General features: G+C 44.2%; 1 protein-coding gene across 5 annotated transcripts in view; it reads left to right on the forward strand.

The window, feature by feature from the left end:
- Window positions 1-19,355, forward strand: part of TAFA2 (TAFA chemokine like family member 2) — a 321,301-nt gene that overhangs the window by 237,479 nt on the left and 64,467 nt on the right. For all 5 annotated transcript variants that reach the window (XR_003998513.1, XM_030548872.1, XM_030548869.1 and 2 more), the window contains exon 2: window positions 4,675-4,781. Coding sequence is in view for 4 of the 5 variants with exons in the window: in XM_030548872.1 (XP_030404732.1) it covers window positions 4,676-4,781 (106 nt within the window). In the remaining variant the exon portion in view is untranslated. The remainder of the gene's footprint in view (window positions 1-4,674; window positions 4,782-19,355) is intronic.

The raw sequence follows: 19,355 nt of genomic DNA on the forward strand, positions 1-19,355 counted from the left end.
ACAACAGTGTAACACATAGAAGTATTGGTAATGGACTGATTTTTACTTCTTGGACCCAATCACCTGACTTGGTCAGAGTTACAAAAAGGTTAACAGCCCTGTTTCAAGGCTGCGGTCAATATTTTCTGGCTCCACTGGCTACTTGATGTTGCACCTTAGCCTGTTTTGGAAAACAAATGCAAATAAAATGTGTTAACCAAAAGTAAGCATCAAAGACTAATACAGCCAGATGATGATGATAAAAAAAACTGCACACAGACATACCTAGGTTGGGTTCAAGATGTCTAAGTTATTAACTAACCTCTCAAGATTGTCTGAATAGGTGATCACCTTTTCTCAGAACCATCCCTTTCACAATAGCCTGTTAGGCTGCTGAGAAGAATCCTCTAGCTCAAACCTGTGTTTGCTTCTCTGCTCTGTTGTTCTTGGCAGTGTCTAGGTGGGTACATGTTATTTCTGTAAGCACATGAATACTGCCAGTAGCATGCTGGCTGTACTCAAAAAATAGAGAGCCAGTGTTCTTGTAGCAGATTATATCTCTCTGGCACACTTGTGGAAAAAGGGTGGGTGCTGCTCTTGTCTCAGAATCCAAAGCACAGTTAGCTATCTGTGGGGGTACTTTATGGGGGTGGGTGGGCATAAAAGTAGTCCAAACAAAAAGTCAGTATACTTCCACAGCCCTCAGAAGGTGAAGTCCAAGGCCTTTGGAAGGCAAGGGAGAAAAGAAAAACAGAAAATAACGTGCTCTTCTCCTTTCTGAGAGGACTTGGTCAGCCAAGGCTCTCAGCCTGTTTCCCCAGTCAGCAGCTCCTGCTTCCAGGTTCAGGTATGTCCATGACCCCGACAGAGCTGCAGATCAAGCTGAGCAACAGAGCTACCAGGCCAAGAACCCTTCTGCTGCCTTGCAGTGCACCAGGCTCCAAAGACTCACAGCTTGCTTCTGCTCCATATTGTCCTTGCCCTGCACTAGCCTTGCTCCAGCCTCGTCATTGTTAGCATGACAGGGGAGCTGCCACTTAGTTAATATGTCAAAGCTGAAAACTCTTATTTTTTTGTGTGCAAAATGGCCCTTTTTGGGGATTGGCAGGTCAATGGGGCTGCCAATTTCTAGGTCATCACAGTCCCACGTGCAAGGCTAGCAGCAGGAAAGGCATGTGTCTTTTTAACCTTCTCCTGTTACCTGCCATGAGGGGCTCCTCTTTACAGGCAGACTGGTTGTCCCCCTCCTCTTTGCCTCTCTCCCTTGCTATTTTCTCATGTCCTAGCTCTGTTTCTGCAGCCTGTCTCACTGCAGAGCAAGTGGAGAGGATCTGGCAGCATCAGGGAGTGCAGGAAGAGGGGGATAGCATTAGACCTCGCTTGGCTTAATGGTGCAAATCCCCTTAGAGTGAGGCTTGGTGTGGATGGGAGGTAGACTTCAGTTTAATGGAATTTTGATTGGCACTAGCATCACAACAGGTGCAGTGGAGGACTGGGATTGAAATAATTAATTTCTCTACTGTTCACATAGATGGTTATAAATCAACATTGTGAACCTATATCTCTGTTTACATATTTTAATTCTTTTTTAGAATGACAAATAATGAATTTCCCTTCAGTTCTGGGCACTTCAGAAACCTGTAGCCGACGGCAAATAAACAAGTAGCATTCCAAAAGAACAGGAACATCAGTGCAAAAGAGGAGCAAACTGATGTCAGAAATGCAGTGTGGTTCATAGCCTACTGTGATTGCTACTTAGATTATTAATCAGTTAGACATTCAGGTGCACAAGCTAATAGCTATTAACTGGATATTGCACTGCCCTAGCTCTGTGTTACTCCCCTACACAACCCCAGAGGAACACATCTTATATAGTAAATGTGTTACTTCTGTTAAAGAGCATTTAATTCTTTGGTTGTTCTGAATTCAGGTGTTAAAGGGCTTTGATACACGTTAATTTAATTAAATTAAAATCTTCTCACTGGTCTGTTAATTTAAATCATATGTTTTCTACAGGTGACTCAGTTTGAAATCTTACCTATGTGTAATAAGATCATACCTGTCTCTCCAAAGGAGATTTAAATCTGGGGGTCTGCCATCTGCAACACTAATGTGCAGGGTCCTAGTATGGAGAGACATTTGCAGAAGTATGGAGAAACTGAAGAAATTGGGATTGCTCTTGAGAGGAAATAGATATGGAACTTAACAGTCTAATGCTTAATTCTGACTGACAGCATAGACTGCTTTTTCATGGCACTTGTGGTTGTCAGGATAGTGCTGTGCATGAACAGAGCGAGAGAAAGAGGTTAGAGTCTTTTTAATATTGGCAGCAAAGAATCCTGTGGCACCTTATAGACTAACAGACGTTTTGGAGCATGAGCTTTCGTGGGTGAATACCCACTTCGTCAGATGCATGTGGTGGAAATATCCAGGGGCAGGTATATATATGCTAGCAAGCAAGCTTAGAGATAACGAGGTCAGTTCAATCAAGGAGGATGAGGCCCTGTTCTAGCAGTTGAGGTGTGAAAACCAAGAGAGGAGAAACTGGTTCTGTAGTTGGCAAGCCATTCACAGTCTTTGTTCAATCCTGAGCTGATGGTGTCAAATTTGCAGATGAACTGAAGCTCAGCAGTTTCTCTTTGAAGTCTGGTCCTGAAGTTTTTTTGCTGCAGGATGGCCACCTTAAGGTCTGCTATAGTGTGGCCAGGGAGGTTGAAGTGCTCTCCTACAGGTTTTTGTATATTGCCATTCCTAATGTCTGATTTGTGTCCATTTATCCTTTTCCGTAGAGACTGTCCAGTTTGGCCGATGTACATAGCAGAGGGGCATTGCTGGCATATGATGGAGTATATTACATTGGTGGATGTGCAGGTGAATGAACCAGTGATGGTGTGGCTGATCTGGTTAGGTCCTGTGATGGTGTCGCTGGTGTAGATATGTGGGCAGAGTTGGCATCGAGGTTTGTTGCATGGATTGGTTCCTGAGCTAGAGTTATTATGGTGCGGTGTGCAGTTACTGGTGAGAATATGTTTCAGGTTGGCAGGTTGTCTGTGGGCAAGGACTGGCCTGCCACCCAAGGCCTGTGAAAGTGTAGGATCATTGTCCAGGATGGGTTGTAGATCCTTGATGATGCGTTGGAGGGGTTTTAGCTGGGGGCTGTATGTGATGGCCAGTGGAGTCCTGTTGGTTTCTTTCTTGGGTTTGTCTTGCAGTAGGAGGCTTCTGGGTACACGTCTGGCTCTGTTGATCAACACCGCACCATAATAACTCTAGCTCAGGAACCAATATACGCCATCATATGCCAGCAATGCCCTTCTGCTGTGTACATCGGCCAAACTGGACAGTCTCTACGGAAAAGGATAAATGGACACAAATATTTCCACCACATGCATCTGAAGAAGTGGGTATTCACCCACGAAAGCTCATGCTCCAAAACGTCTGTTACTCTATAAGGTGCCACAGGATTCTTTGCTGCTTTTACAGATCCAGACTAACACGGCTACCCCTCTGATACTTTTTAATATTGGCTTCTTATGAATGCAGTAGGGGAGAACTGTAGAAATTGCACAACAGTACTGAAGCAGTACAGATTTTTCTGCTTGCAGAAAAAGGCATCCTAGCACCAGGCACTGTGAAATAGTAATAATTTTGTTAAAATGGTCAAGTTTGCAGCTTTTTCAATGTAAATGGTATGGAATAGGCATCATTGTCCTCTTGACCTATCACAGAAATATGGCCATTCTGCAGAAATGTTTCTTACCCAGCTCTTTAGGGGTCTTCCATGGAGAGCAAAAAGTGAGAGGAGGTTTCATTATAATACATCTCATCACCCTCTGCAGAACTTTAATTCTCTAGCCCTAGAGCCAGAGCTACTATGCTTGTTCTTTGGCAGCTGGCGACCTACTTTGCGTGGAGTTGCACTGATATAATCAATGCTCAACCTTGCATTTCATCATCGTGTCTCAGTGCCATGAAGTACTGCTGTAAAGTCGCAATGAACACATCACAATGCAACATCAGTATCTCATGTTTCAATTACTTTGTGACTTCCTGCAACTTTTTTTAACACAGTATCTCCTGTCTATTCTTGTCCATTGGCATACACAAGGAATGATATTGATGAATCCAATGTGTTCGGCTAAGCCCTTCAGCTACTGCCTCATGTGTATCAAGCACCATGAGGACTTCTCATGTGGTGGGGGTGCTGCATTTGCTGGTACTCGGATCAAATCCATCATCATGACTTGTATGCAGGGCTTCAAAGAGTTGCAGGTGGCCTTAAAGCCATACATGAAATATCATTGCAGTAGAGTCAGAGAGCCAAATCAACCTTCGCAAGACCTGCTGCATCCCAGCATGAATTCAAACCGGGAGAATTGGCTGGGTTTGTACTGATACCTTCCCTTGGGATGCTTCTCTGTTGGAGGGGCTCCAATGATGTCCGTCTTGTACAGGGCTCAAATATTCTCTGAGTCCTATAGATGGTCCTTCTGTATCAGGAAGGGGAAATGTTGGCAAGGAAGGGAGGGGAAGATTACATTGATGCAGTCCATGCTGAGCCTTTTCTATGGCTCAAAAGGATTTCAGACTTCAATGTTGTCAATCAAGCACCTTTTACAAGCATCAAATTCAGTTTACAATGGTAAAAAGAAAAAAATGTTTCATTTAAACACTTATTTTTATCTTTATTTTCAGGATGAATAAGAGATACTTACAGAAAGCAACAAAAGGAAAACTGCTAATAATAATATTTGTTGTAACACTGTGGGGGAAATTAGCATCTGGGGCAAACCACCACAAAGGTAAGAAATTCTGCTCTATTTGAGTTTATTGTAGAACATGTAAGCTCCATCAAAAGACTCAGAATTGTCCAGCTTATTGGCCCCATATCACTTTTTCTATGCTGATTAGCTTCTCAAGTTAGCTAGTCCACAAATCAGTGTAGAGAGAAGTTTTCAATGAGCAGAGATATTTTAATTTCTTGAGGATTACTCCCATGTGAATTTAAGTATTCTAATTCAATTGTTGTGAATGTCTGACTTTAGCAACTATTCTGTCATTTTGTTATCTAAGATGGTAAAGTTGAAAAATTGTCTAAACACAGAAAGAAGCTTCCTTCATAAAAATAGATACATCAGACAGACCGTGTAAGTGCTGTAGATGAGTTCTTGAAATTAACCTCATAAAAAACAATCTTCAGTGCCATGTATTCTGCTATTGCATGCAAACTATCTGATGAGCAACTTCCTGGAGAGTGTGCACTGAACATTGTCTGTCTATTTCCTCAATAAAAAAAAATTAATGCAGGGGGAGACTCCTGTTTTCCAGTTTCCCACTCTCCCTGTGCATGCTAACACTTGGACACTGGTGTTGTAACAGCATTTCTAGTAACTTTGGCTATATCACGCTCCTTTCCTCCTGGCAGTTCTAGCCTCTAATTTATATATAGATAAGGCTTGACAGTTCCTGGCAGCTTATAAATATCTGTTCTTTTTTATTCCTTTTTTATGGCTGGGGCCCCAATCCAAGGAATGATTTCCCTTGACTTATGAATTAATGTGAGACAACCTCCTGTTCTTTCCATAATCAAATACAACTTCAGAAGCCAACTGCAGGCTTTGCAGTACAATATGGTATTGAAGTTCACATCTCCCTCTGCAGTGTCTGCACATTGGCAATTTGTCTTCTGATTCCAGTTCAGAATACATTAGGAAGGCATGAGTAAACTAGATGTGGGAGATGAGTGTCACAGAGTTATGGAGTTAAGTAGTAGGGAGTGACATCATAAAGAAAATAATTACATCTCTGTATTAAAGTTTATTTTATAATGATTTTTGTGTGAAGAGGATTCTATGAAAAAGTATTACCTATATCTAGCAGTCAGATTTTTTTTTTTTTGCTCTGTGGATATATTTTCCTTCATAATTGATTGAATATTTTAGGATGCAAAATATTTTAGGATTTTCCACCCAATCTCTTTTAGTTTTAAATTTAGTTGTGGCCAAAATAGATTCTGATGTGGTTCAGCAAACTATTGAAGCTAGGGTCATGCCTTGTTGGAGCCATGTTCAAAACTTCATATGGTTGTGTTAGCTCCTGATTCAGCCAAAATCCAGTTTAAACTGTGCTGAAATGTGGTTGTTACTGTTGCTGAAAGATCCTTGTATTAAGTGTCTATCTTACTTATAAATCAGTTTTATGTTTTATAAAAAAAACTTTTTCAAAGACCACTTTCGGAATTACTGCTGTGTAATTGAGAGGAAATGCTGGCCCACTAAGTTCAACTTTCCAGATGTATGCCTACAAATGAGATCGTAACAGGGGCTATTTCTTTTCTGGGCCAGATCTGGTATTCTGAATCCCAGACTTAGAGCAGAGAGAACTGGAAAAAAATGGATTTTGATATTTTTAGTTTACAAATGTGGGGGGAAGGGGAAAGCCAGGTTATTCTGTGTTCATGTAGCCTAACAAAAGCTTTCTTTTTTTTACAACTGTAACTTTACAGGCCTTTAGCAAATAATGTGAAGGAGAGGTTTTGAGCTTGTGGGGAAAAATAAAAAGAAGAAACATGACTGAAGTATTTCATCTAGCAAACTGTCTACTTTGCATGAAGATTTTTTGGTTGTGGATTTAGTACACAGAGAAGCTACATTGCTTATATATGTGGAGATTTCAAAGGTACAGATAAGAATCAGATGCTCAAGTCCCATTGACTTTCAGTAGAAATTGTTTTCCTAACTTCTCTTTGGGCCTTTGAAAATTGCCCCCCGTTGTCTATACTTTGGAGGAGCTTAAGGAGTAGGACTTCTTAGTTCTTATGTTCTGATGATACCATTCACTTTAGAATACAGTTTCCAAATATGGATTAATACAATGGTTATTTCAGTCATGATTGCCTGTTGTATCATTAATCTTCATTTAAAGAAGTTCTTAATAACATATTGACATGCCTGACCTTAATTATTTTGAAAGAGCCTCTGCAATCTATTAGATCAATACAATACATTTTCAAAAAAACATTTCTATTGCCTTAGTCATATTAAGGTCCAGTACTTAAACCCATTCCCCCTCCCCCCCGAAAGCTACTGTAAAACAAAGAAAACATTAATTCACATAAGATGGTTTAAAAAGTATTTTGCGGTAAACGCCGAGTACAGTGGAGTTGTGAAGAGCTGATTCTGAGAACTCAACAGTTAGCCTTCTTGCACCTAAGAATTTAAGGGGTATGGCAGACACGTGAAACTCTAATTCAGTACCAAGACAAGGGCACAGGGCAGGGTATCCATGGCCAATTTCTTAGGCCCAACTGGCAACCATGTTTCTTGAGCCTGCAGCAGCCAAGGTTAGAACCCAGAATTTCAGATTCCTACCGTTCAGTGCAAGATCAATGATGTTCTATGACCTGCACTCTGTCAAGATGTCCAACTTGACCTGCATTACTGTCTTGAAGACACTGCTGTACCAGTGTTGCCTCAGCTAGTTATTACAGGGTACTTAGCACACTATCCCCTGAGTGAATAAGTTAGAACATGGAGTTATTATGCCCTGTGCATCAGACCTCAAGTACAAGACAGGCTCAATTGCAAAAACAAAAGCCACCCCAAACACCCCACCCTGCTTGTGAGCCTCCAGCAATTGGGTGAATCTAGAGATGCCCCAATATTGACACTCTTCTTATCTACAAACCACCTAACAGGAGTGGGTAGAGTAGTGCTTCTGTTATGATCTTTCCTTTCAGAGGGCTGTGGTGCATAGTTTCATCTGGCTAGGTCTTGCCTCTGGAAACCTTTACACTTAGTCCTATCCATCATGTTATTCAACCTATTTGTAAGCCCTGTGACAAAGCTCCGAGCCTGTATTGGTGGGTCCCGCGCTTCCTGGCGGATACAGTGGCCTCAGAAGCTCGCTAAGGCCCTCAATATGACCTCCCTTTCCCAGTATGGTGGCAAAGGTTACAGCTTATTGAGCTATTTTCATCACAGGCCAGTATGGGAGATGGGAAGGTGGAATACCCACAGTCTCTGCTGCTCCTTAGAGCTCCGTAGGCACTGTCTGGTCTCCTGCCTGGACCAACGTCTGTTTCCCCTTTCAAAGGGATCTTTGTAGATCGTCTGGGGAGGGGGGAACCCGGGCCTGCCCTCTACTCCGGGTTCCAGCCCAGGGACCCTAATGATAGCAGCTGTTAGTGGCTTCCCTCCTCCACTGATGCTGCTTTGATTCCCTGGGCCACTTCCCTATGGTCCCCTTTTTCCAAGCTTCACCCTTATCTCAGGGCTCAGTAATGCTTCCTCTCCTCCAGCTCCTTTCACCTGGGCTCCTCCAAAGAGAACTGGAAAGGAGAGCTTTCAAAGCAGTATAAGTGGGACCTTAATTGGTTCCAGCTGTCTCCATTAGCCTAACAGCCTTAACTGACCCTTTCTCAGTTAATTGAGGTCAGGTGTTGGTATTAGCTTAATGGCCTTAACTGGTTAAATTGGCATCAGGTGGCTTGATTGGCCTGCAGTAGTCCTTGTTTGACTATCCAGGGAACAGGGACCTGCTCATTCTGAGGCTGATATCCCTGCCTTCCACTACTCTCTTATATCCTTCAGGTCTGAGTCTGTCACAGCCCCTGTGGGTGATCACGAGCTTTAGTGCCTGCAGTAGAAAGCAATACCGATCTCTGAATGCCTAATAATCTGACTGTGTTCAGAACTAAAGGTGAAGCTCGCTTTTTGACTTAGCTTTCTCTCACTAAGCTTGTGCTCTCCCCCTCACACATTCTACCCATTGGGAAGAAAGCTCCTGTGTGTTGGAACCAGGAATATTATTTCCTTTTAAATACAAGGGAGACGTTCATACTATGGGGATGGGTGCCTTATCAGAACCTAGACCCACAGGGGGCTGTGAATCAGTACACAGAATTAGATACCCTTTGTGTTGCAAGAGCTACACATGAGAAGGCAAGTAAATAATGGAGTATCAGTCTTAAAAGGACACTGGCAAGGTGTCATAACCTAGTCCCAGATTTGGACCTTAGCGTCCAAAATATGGGGGTTAGCATGAAAACCTCCAAGCTTAGTTACCAGCTTGGACCTGGTACGGCTGCCACCACCCAAAAAATTAGAGTGTTTTGGGGCACTCTGGTCCCCCCAAAACCCTTTTCTGGGGACCCCAAGACCCAAATCCCTTGAGTCTCACAACAAAGGGAAATAATCCTTTTTCCCTTCCCCCCTCCAGGTGCTCCTGGAGAGCTACACAGAAGCAAACTCCGTGAGTCTAAACAGAGGGACTCCCCCTCCCCGTTCCCAGTCCTGGAAAACAGAATTACCTCCCTCTTCACCCAGAGGGAATGCAAAGTCAGGCGAATAAATCTAACACACACAGATCTCCCTCTGACTTCTTCCTCCAACCAATTCCCTGGTGAGTACAGACTCAATTTCCCTGAAGTTTCCCAGTAAAGAAAAACTCCAACAGGTCTTAAAAAGAAAGCTTTATATAAAAAGAAAGAAAAATACATAAAAACGGTCTCTCTGTATTAAGGTGACAAATACAGGGTCAATTGCTTAAAAGAATATTGAATAAACAGCCTTATTCAAAAAGAATACAAATTAAAGCACTCCAGCAACTATATTTATGTAAATACAAAAGAAAAACATAGAAACCTTACTGCCTTACTAAATTTTGTACTTACAACTTGGAAACAGAAGATTAGAAAGCAGGAAATAGAAAATCCTTCCCAAAGCTGAGAGGGACAGGCAGACAGACAAAGACTCAGACACAACTTTTTTCCTCCACCCAGAGTTGAAAAAATCCGGTTTCCTGATTGGTCCTCTGGTCAGGTGCTTCAGGTGAAAGAGACATTAACCCTTAGCTATCTGTTTATGACACGCCCCCCAAATTGCAGACAGTGGGGAAGCTCACTGGCGGCGATTTCCTTTTAGAACTTTAAAATAAACAGATTAATACAACACATGCACCTTTACATATACCACTAAGTATATAACTAACAGACTTTTACATTTTAAGAACACTTTTTAACTACTGGATTCTGGGAAACTCTCACGGGAGAGTGCATCCGCTACTTTGTTAGAAGCTCCTGTGATGTGCTGAATTTCAAAATCAAAATCTTGGAGAGCTAAACTCCAACGAAGAAGTTTCTTGTTGTTCCCCTTGGCAGTATGAAGCCACTTTAGTGCAGCATGGTCAGTTTGTAGCTGGAACTGCCGTCCCCAAATATATGGGCATAGCTTTTCCAGGGCGTACACAATGGCGTAGCATTCCTTTTCACTGATTGACCAGTGACTTTCCCTCTCAGACAGTTTCTTGCTGAGAAATACGACAGGATGGAAGTTGTGATCTGTTGCTTCCTGCATGAGCACTGCTCCTATACCACGCTCAGATGCATCTGTGGTTACTAGGAATGGCTTGTCAAAGTCTGGGGCCCTGAGCACAGGGTGAGACATGAGCGTCGCCTTAACCTGGGTAAAGGCCTTTTGACACTCATCAGTCCACTTAACTGCATTTGGCTGGGTCTTTTTGGTCAGGTCGGTCAGTGGGGCAGCGATTTGGCTGTAGTGTGGTACAAATCGCCTGTAGTACCCGGCCAAGCCTAAGAAGGAGTGGACCTGTTTCTTTGACCTTGGGACAGGCCACTTTTGGATAGCATCCACCTTGGCCTGTAGGGGGTTTATGGTTCCTCGATCCACCTGGTGCCCCAGGTAAGTCACTCTGTTTTGGCCTATTTGACACTTTTTGGCCTTAACAGTTAGTCCAGCCTGCCTGATGCGCTCAAAGATCTTTTCCAGGTGTAGTAGGTGTTCGGGCCAGGAGTCCAAAAAAATGGCCACATCATCGAGGTAGGCAACTGCATGTTCTCCCAGTCCTGCTAGTAGACCATCTACCAGCCTCTGGAAGGTGGCGGGTGCATTTCGAAGGCCGAAAGGAAGGACATTGAATTCATACACCCCCGCATGGGTGACGAATGCTGACCTCTCCTTGGCAGGTTCATCTAGCGGTACTTGCCAGTACCCCTTGGTTAAGTCTATTGTAGAGATGAACTGGGCACGTCCCAACTTTTCCAATAGCTCATTGGTACGTGGCATTGGATAGTTGTCCGGACGAGTTACAGCATTTAGCTTACGGTAGTCCATGCAAAAGCGTATTTCCCCATCTGGTTTGGGTATCAGAACCACTGGAGATGCCCATGCACTGGTAGATGAGCGGATTATACCCATCTGTAGCATGTTCTGGATCTCCTGTTCTATAGCAGCTTGGGCATAAGGAGACACCCGGTAGGGTGGGGTCCTGATTGGGTGAGCATTACCTGTGTCAATGGAGTGGTATGCCCGTTCAGTCCGTCCTGGGGTGGCTGAGAACAATGGGGCAAAGCTAGTGCACAGCTCCTTGATTTGTCACCGCTGCAGACGTTCCAGGGTGGTTGAGAGGTTCACCTCTTCAACGCCACTGTCTTTTTTCCCGTCGTAGTAGACACCGTCAGGCCACTCAGCATCATCTCCCTGGACTGTAAACTGACAAACCTGTAAGTCTCTGGAATAGAAAGGCTTGAGAGAATTAACATGGTAAACTCTAGGTTTTAGTGAGGAATTGGGAAATGCTATGAGGTAATTCACAGTTCCCAGGCGCTCTTGGACCGTGAATGGCCCTTCCCATGATGCTTCCATCTTATGGGCCTGTTGCGCCTTCAAGACCATAACCTGGTCTCCTACCTTGAAGGAACGTTCTCTGGCATGTCTGTCATACCAGGCCTTTTGCTCTTCCTGAGCATCCTTTAGGTTCTCTCTAGCAAGGGCTAAAGAGTGTCGGAGGGTGCTTTGTAGGTTGCTTACAAAGTCCAGAATGTTAGTTCCTGGAGAAGGCGTAAACCCCTCCCATTGCTGCTTCACCAACTGTAATGGTCCCTTAACCTCGTGACCATACACAAGTTCAAACGGTGAAAACCCTAAACTGGGATGTGGTACAGCCCTGTAGGCAAACAGCAACTGCTGCAACACTAGGTCCCAATTATTGGAGAATTCGTTGATGAATTTTCGTATCATGGCCCCCAAAGTTCCATTAAACCTTTCCACCAGGCCATTGGTTTGATGGTGGAACGGGGTGGCAACCAAGTGATTCACCCCATGAGTTTCCCACAGTTTTTCCATGGTCCCTGCCAGGAAATTAGATCCTGAATCTGTAAGGATGTCAGAGGGCCAACCTACTCAGGCAAAGATGTCTGTTAAGGCCAGGCACACAGTGTTAGCCCTGGTGTTGCCTAGAGCTACTGCTTCCGGCCATCGTGTAGCAAAGTCCACTAAAGTCAGTACGTACTGCTTTCCTCTGGGTGTCTTTTTTGGGAAAGGACCCAGAATATCCACAGCTACTCGCTGAAATGGGACCTCAATTATGGGGAGTGGCTGGAGAGGGGCCTTGACCTGGTCTTGGGGTTTTCCCACTCTTTGGCATACCTCACAAGACCGAACATACTTGGCAATGTCCTTGCCCATCCCCTCCCAGTGGAAGGACTTCCCCAACCGGTCCTTGGTTCTGTTCACCCCAGCATGGCCACTGGGATGATCATGGGCTAAGCTTAAGAGCTTCCCCCGGTACTTAGTTGGAACCACCAACTGTTTTTGCGGCTGCCATTCTTCCCGGTGTCCACCAGAAAGAATCTCCTTGTATAAAAGTCCTTGGTCTATAACAAACCGGAATCGATTAGAAGAGCTGAGAGGCGGTAGGGTGCTCCGTGCCGCCGCCCAAGCTTTCTGAAGGCTGTCATCTGCTTCCTGCTCAGTCTGGAACTGTTCCCTTGAGGCTGGGGTCACCAGTTCTTCCTCAGACTGTGGACTTGGGCTTGGTCCCTCTGGAAGCGATGTAGGTGATGGGGTTGTTTCCGTTGCTGGTGGACCGCTCTCCACTGGTGCACCTGAGGGTATTTCAGGCTCTGGCTGAGCCTTTTGGGTATGGCTGTCTGTTGCTTCTGCCAGTTCTGGCTTGCTGGCCCCCTCTGGCGTTGAGTTTGAAGATGTGGTTGCAATTGCTGGTGCTGGTTGCTGTTCCAGTTCCGGGCCTGGGACTGGAGGTGCTGTGGCTGTTTCAGTGGTTGGCATGGAATCCGGGTCCACTACATCTGTCTGGGTCTCTGGTAACACAGATGGGGCCTCTGTGGACGGCTCAGGAACAGGAATGGGTCTGGAAGCTTGCCTGGTTTGGCTATGTGTAACCATTCCCACTCTCTTGGCCCGCTTCACCTGGTTGACCAAGTCTTCCCCCAGTAGCATGGGGATAGGATAATTGTCATAGACTGCAAAAGTCCACATTCCTGACCAGCCTTTGTACTGGACAGGCAGTTGAGCTGTAGGCAAGTCTACAGCTTGTGACATGAAGGGGTAAATTGTCACTTTGGCCTTTGGGTTGATGAATTTGGGGTCAACGAAGGATTGGTGGATAGCTGACACTTGTGCCCCTGTGTCTCTCCATGCAGTAACCTTCTTTCTGCCCACTCTCAAATTTTCCCTTCGCTCCAAGGGTATTTGAGAGGCATCCGGGCCTGGGGATCTTTGGTGTGATGGTGGTGTAATGAATTGCACTCGCATGGTGTTCTTGGGACAGTTGGCCTTGATATGTCCCAGTTCATTAACTTAAAGCATCTTCCATCTGATGGGTCACTGGGCCGAGGTGAGTTACTGGAGACTGGTGAGGTGGAAGAATAGGGCGTCTGTGGCTTTACTTGGGTTGTATGTGGGGTCTTTGGCTTTCCTCGGTTGTAGGGTTTATGGTCGGTGTTCCCCCTGGGGTATTCGTTCCCCTTGACCGTAGCTTTCTTGCTTTCTGCCACTTCCATCCATCTGGCTCCAATCTCCCCCGCCTCAGCGAGATTTTTGGGTTTTCCATCTTGTATGTACCGTGTGATGTCCTCAGGAACACCATCCAAGAACTGCTCCATTTGTATGAGGAGGTGCAGTTCTTCCATGGTTTTAACATTGTTTCCTGATATCCAGGCCTTATAATTTTTCCCAACGTAGTAGGCGTGTTTGGGAAATGACACATCTGGTTTCCACTTTTGGGTTCTGAAATGCCGACGGGCATGATCCGGGCTTATTACCATTCTGTATCTGGCCTTGGTTTGAAAAAGTTTATAGTCGTTCATGTTCTCCTTAGGCATTTCAGCTGCCACCTCTGCTAAAGGTCCACTGAGCTGTGGCCTCAGTTCTACCATGTACTGGTCTTCAGGGATGCTGTACCCAAGACAGGCTCTTTCAAAATTTTCCAAGAAGGCCTCGGTGTCATCACCTGCCTTGTAGGTGGGAAATTTTCTGTGATGTGGAACCATAATTGGCGAAGGGTTGTTAGGATAGGCTGGCGCATGCAGTCCAGCTTGCGCTAAGTCCAGTTCATGTTTTCTCTGTTTTTCCTTCTCTTCATTTTCTTTTTGTTGTTTTTCCATGTCTCGGCGGTGGGCCACCTCTTCTTCTTCTAGTTTTCTGTGGTGGGCGGCATTTTTGGCTTCTTGTTCTCTTTTATGGGCTGCCTGTTTGATCTGTTCTTCTCTTTCTTTCATCTCCATCTCTTTTTGTTTTATTTCTAGTTCCTGTTTGTGTTTTTCCATCTCTCGCCTGTGTTCGGCTTCTTTGATTTGTTTTTCGGCCTCAATTTTTGCCTTAGAAGTCATGGTTCCTGTTTTCTTGTGTTGGGGTGCCCTCTGGTGTTTATCTTCTGAACTGCAGGCTCTGTTGCCTCCTGGGGTCTGCCTAGCAACAGTGCCTTTTTCCCCTTGTTTTTTTTCTGTAGCTAATGTTCAATGTAAAGTAAACCAGAAAAACCAGTTTATTTGCATGTATATAGTGCTGGTACTTGCCTCCTAATGGGAGGGCTATTGTCTGACAAAAAACCCAAAATAGTCTCTTTAAGGGCTGCTTGCTTAATATGCAAGCCACAGCTGCCAGAGAGAGCAGAAAAAAAATTCTCTCTGGTTCCCTTTTAAAACCAAACTCTCTCTGCTAAAAAGCCCCTAGCAGAGAAAAGAAAAATATAATATTCCTACTGGCTTCTGTATTCTATCTTTCCCACTACGCTGCCACTCATGTCATAACCTAGTCCCAGATTTGGACCTTAGCGTCCAAAATATGGGGGTTAGCATGAAAACCTCCAAGCTTAGTTACCAGCTTGGACCTGGTACGGCTGCCACCACCCAAAAAATTAGAGTGTTTTGGGGCACTCTGGTCCCCCCAAAACCCTTTTCTGGGGACCCCAAGACCCAAATCCTTTGAGTCTCACAACAAAGGGAAATAATCCTTTTTCCCTTCCCCCCTCCAGGTGCTCCTGGAGAGCTACACAGAAGCAAACTCCGTGAGTCTAAACAGAGGGACTCCCCCTCCCCGTTCCCAGTCCTGGAAAACAGAATTACCTCCCTCTTCACCCAGAGGGAATGCAAAGTCAGGCGAATAAATCTAACACACACAGATCTCCCTCTGACTTCTTCCTCTCACCAATTCCCTGGTGAGTACAGACTCAATTTCCCTGAAGTTTCCCAGTAAAGAAAAACTCCAACAGGTCTTAAAAAGAAAGCTTTATATAAAAAGAAAGAAAAATACATAAAAATGGTCTCTCTGTATTAAGGTGACAAATACAGGGTCAGTTGCTTAAAAGAATATTGAATAAACAGTCTTATTCAAAAAGAATACAAATTAAAGCACTCCAGCAACTATATTTATGTAAATACAAAAGAAAAACAATAGAAACCTTACTGCCTTACTAAATTTTGTACTTACAACTTGGAAACAGAAGATTAGAAAGCAGGAAATAGAAAATCCTTCCCAAAGCTGAGAGGGACAGGCAGACAGACAAAGACTCAGACACAACTTTTTTCCTCCACCCAGAGTTGAAAAAATCCGGTTTCCTGACTGGTCCTCTGGTCAGGTGCTTCAGGTGAAAGAGACATTAACCCTTAGCTATCTGTTTATGACACAAGGTTACTAGCCTAAAAACTGATATACCTGGAGCGTAGCTCTAACAGGAAGATTTTTATCTAGAGAAATCCATAAAGGTATTTTATTTTTAAACTGGTACTGATCCTCCTTCCCCTCAGCCCCTGCAGAACAAACAAATGTGCAAATATATAGAGCTCACCGATAGAAATGGCAGGCAGACTTCAGTTCAGCATCAGTGGCTGCCTGCTATGTCTATCAGAAGAAACATGCACTGATGTGCTGAACATCAAATCACATCTCATTTTTAAGGTTTCAAGCAAGAGGAACGATCATCTTGGAAAACTATATTGACATGCCTTTGTAGATACTCCTTTTTTAGATAAGACCACTGCTGAAGTACAACCATTTCTAAACCTAAGATCTAGGCAGAGTCCCCAAAACTAGAATTTCTTTGGGGGTTTGTTTATTTGTGCCATATATTGGACAAAATACAAACATGTTTTTAATTGATATTTTTAAAAAATATAATCATGCTCCTGATTAACTTGCCCTGTTGTACTAAAATTTAAAGGGAACTTAAATCAGTGTAACAGGTTTCAGAATGGTAACTGTATTAGTCTGTATCAGCAAAAACAATGAGGAGTCCCTGTGGCACCTTAGAGATTAACAAATTTATTTGGGCATAAGCTTTCATGGGCTAAAACCAACTTCATCGGATACATGCAGTGGAAAATACAGTAGGAAAATATATATACACAGAGAACATGAAAAATGGGTGTTACCATACCAACTTTAACAAGACTAATCAATTAAGGTGGGCTATTATTAGCAGGAGGAAAAAAAACTTTTGTAGTGATAATCAGGATGGCCCATTTCCAACAGTTGACAAGAAGGTGTGAGTAACAGCAGGGGAAAAATAGCATGTGGAAATAGTTTTACTTTGTGTAATGACCCATCCACTTCCAGTCTTTATTCAAGCCTAATTTAATGGTGTCCAGTTTGCAAATTAATTCCAATTCTGCAGTTTCTCGTTGGAGTCTGTTTTTGAAGTTTTTTTGTTGGAGTATTGCGACTTTTAGGTCTGTAATCAAGTGACCAGAGAGGTAGAAATGTTCTCCAACTGGTTTTTTAATGTTATAATTCTTGATGTCTGATTCGTGTCCATTTATTCTTTTGTGTAGAGACTGTTCAGTTTGGCCAGTGTACATGGGAGAGGGGCGTTGCTGGCACATGATGGCATATATCACATTGGTAGATGTGCAGGTGAATGAGCCTCTGATGATGCGGCTGATGTGGTTAGGTCCTAAGATGGTGTCCCTTGAATAGATATGTGGACAGTTGGCAACGGGCTTTGTTGCAAGAATAGGTTCCTGGGCTAGTGTTTTTTGTTGTGTGGTGTGGGGTTGCTGGTGAGTATTTGCTTTAGGTTGGGTGGGCTGTCTGTAAGCAAGGACTGGACTGTCTCCCAAGATCTGTGAGAGTGAGGGATCATCACCTTCAGCTCCCAACTAAACCTCTCCAGAGCATCATCAAGGATCTACAACCTATCCTGAAGTGCTGCAGAGTTATTTCCTGAAACAACCATGCCTGTGAGACTAGGCATCAGAAGGTCTCAGAGACGGCTAGTGTTGGTGTATGTCCCTTGTCGACATTATCTGGCCAGCATGATTTGCATAGGTAATTTTGTCCTCTCTAGACTGGTGGACAGACCCGCAGAATGTTTATCTCTTTGTTTTTCTGTAACCAATGCTCATGAGGATCACGGATGCCTTGCCCCTGGGTTGCAGGGCACACATCAGAACCCTGCAAACTCAAGGGTTGTGGCCCTTGCAGGATCCAAGGACTCATCTATCCTGTTTACATCAGGAAGCTCCATGCTCTCAATCTAGACTGTCAGCCTTCTGTTCACATACTGTGGGAAAACAGTCCTTCAGACCTCTTAGGTCCAGGGTTTTCCTTCTAGTACTCCATGAGGCCACAGGGGAACTCAATCTCTGCCTCTAGCCCAGGGACCCTTGTAGCAAGTGGTTACAGGTCTCTGTGATCTTCTCTGGGCTACTTCCTACATTGACTCACCTTCTTTTCTGGGGACTCATTCTCAGCAGGGATCTTCCCTGGGCTCAAGCCCCTCACCTGAGTTCTTAAGAGAACAAAGGAAAAGAAACTAAAGTAACAGAAATAAAGAGCAGCACCAGCTTCTCTATCTTACTGCTCTGTTCTCACAGGCAGCCAAAGGTGTATCTTGGGGTCTCTCCTGTGGTCCTCTGTGGGAGTTGAGGGTGAAAGGTCCATTCACCTCCCCACACAGAGGCCTTCTGAACTGAGCTTCACCCTTTTTAATGCTCCTTCTCTGAGATTGTCATGCCTCAGAGGTGCAGCAAGGAGAGGCTTTCTGGGCCTAAAGCTGCTCATTAGCTCCTTCTCGCCTGGTGCGGGATTTGTATTCCCCATCACAAATGGATTATAAATTGCTATTTGCCCTGATACAACTTATAAGTAATGTACAGAGTATTTTGTTTGCTTTTTTGGACAGTTGGGCTAAAAGGCTGCAGATTCTGTTGGAGGCATGATATAATTTAATCAGACGTAGTTTGGGGACTGTATTAATTTATTTTGAGCACTCCAACTTTTTAATGATAAATCTCTTTACAATCAAAGAATTTTAAAGCAGATACAAGAGGCCAATATGTACTAGATTGTGCCTAGTCCTGTAGGAAGAACTGAAGACACCTTTAGCCCTACCTTGTGGAGAGGCTACATACAATCTTCCAGCATTCCACAGGAGAACTTTAGTGCCTACAGTGGCACTAAAAGCCCACTGGATCAGGGAAGGGCAAGCCCATGATTCAACCAGACCCTGCAACCCTTCCCTAGGAAGCAGAAATGAGTTGTCATGGGGAGAGTCAATACTCTACCTTGTTAAAAGTGTAACAACGGCTATAGCTGCGTGCACTGCCCCGTGCCATCTTTGCATTGTGCCTATCAAATTCACTGATATACTCTGGCTACTTTGAGCTGCTCCAGTGATTCAAAGCTGCTGTTAATATGGCTTAAGTGGTGGGTTATGCCAGGTTTATGGATGCTTTACATCACTAGAGCAATATAAAGCAGTTGAAGTGTGCAAGTGAATCTGGCACAGTGCCTCTGGCAGCTGTCACTGATGTGGGTTGTGTCTTAGGGCTGGTCTACACTGTGTGTGTGGGGGGGGGTTTGAACTAAAATATGCAACTTCAGCTATGCTATTTGCATAGCTGAAGTTGAAGTATCTTAGTTCGACTTACTTGGCTGTCCTCAAGGTTGTGAGTCGACTGTCACGGCGCCCCGTCAACTGCACTTACTCCTCCTGCCAAGGTGGAGTACGGGCATCGATTAGCGGATCGATTTATTGCTTCCAGACAAGACGTGATAAATCGATCCCCGATACATCGAACATTACCCACCGATGCGGTGGGTCGTATAGACATATCC

The sequence above is a fragment of the Gopherus evgoodei genome, chromosome 1 (genome assembly GCF_007399415.2).
Source record: "Gopherus evgoodei ecotype Sinaloan lineage chromosome 1, rGopEvg1_v1.p, whole genome shotgun sequence".
Classification (NCBI taxonomy): Eukaryota; Metazoa; Chordata; order Testudines; family Testudinidae; genus Gopherus; species Gopherus evgoodei.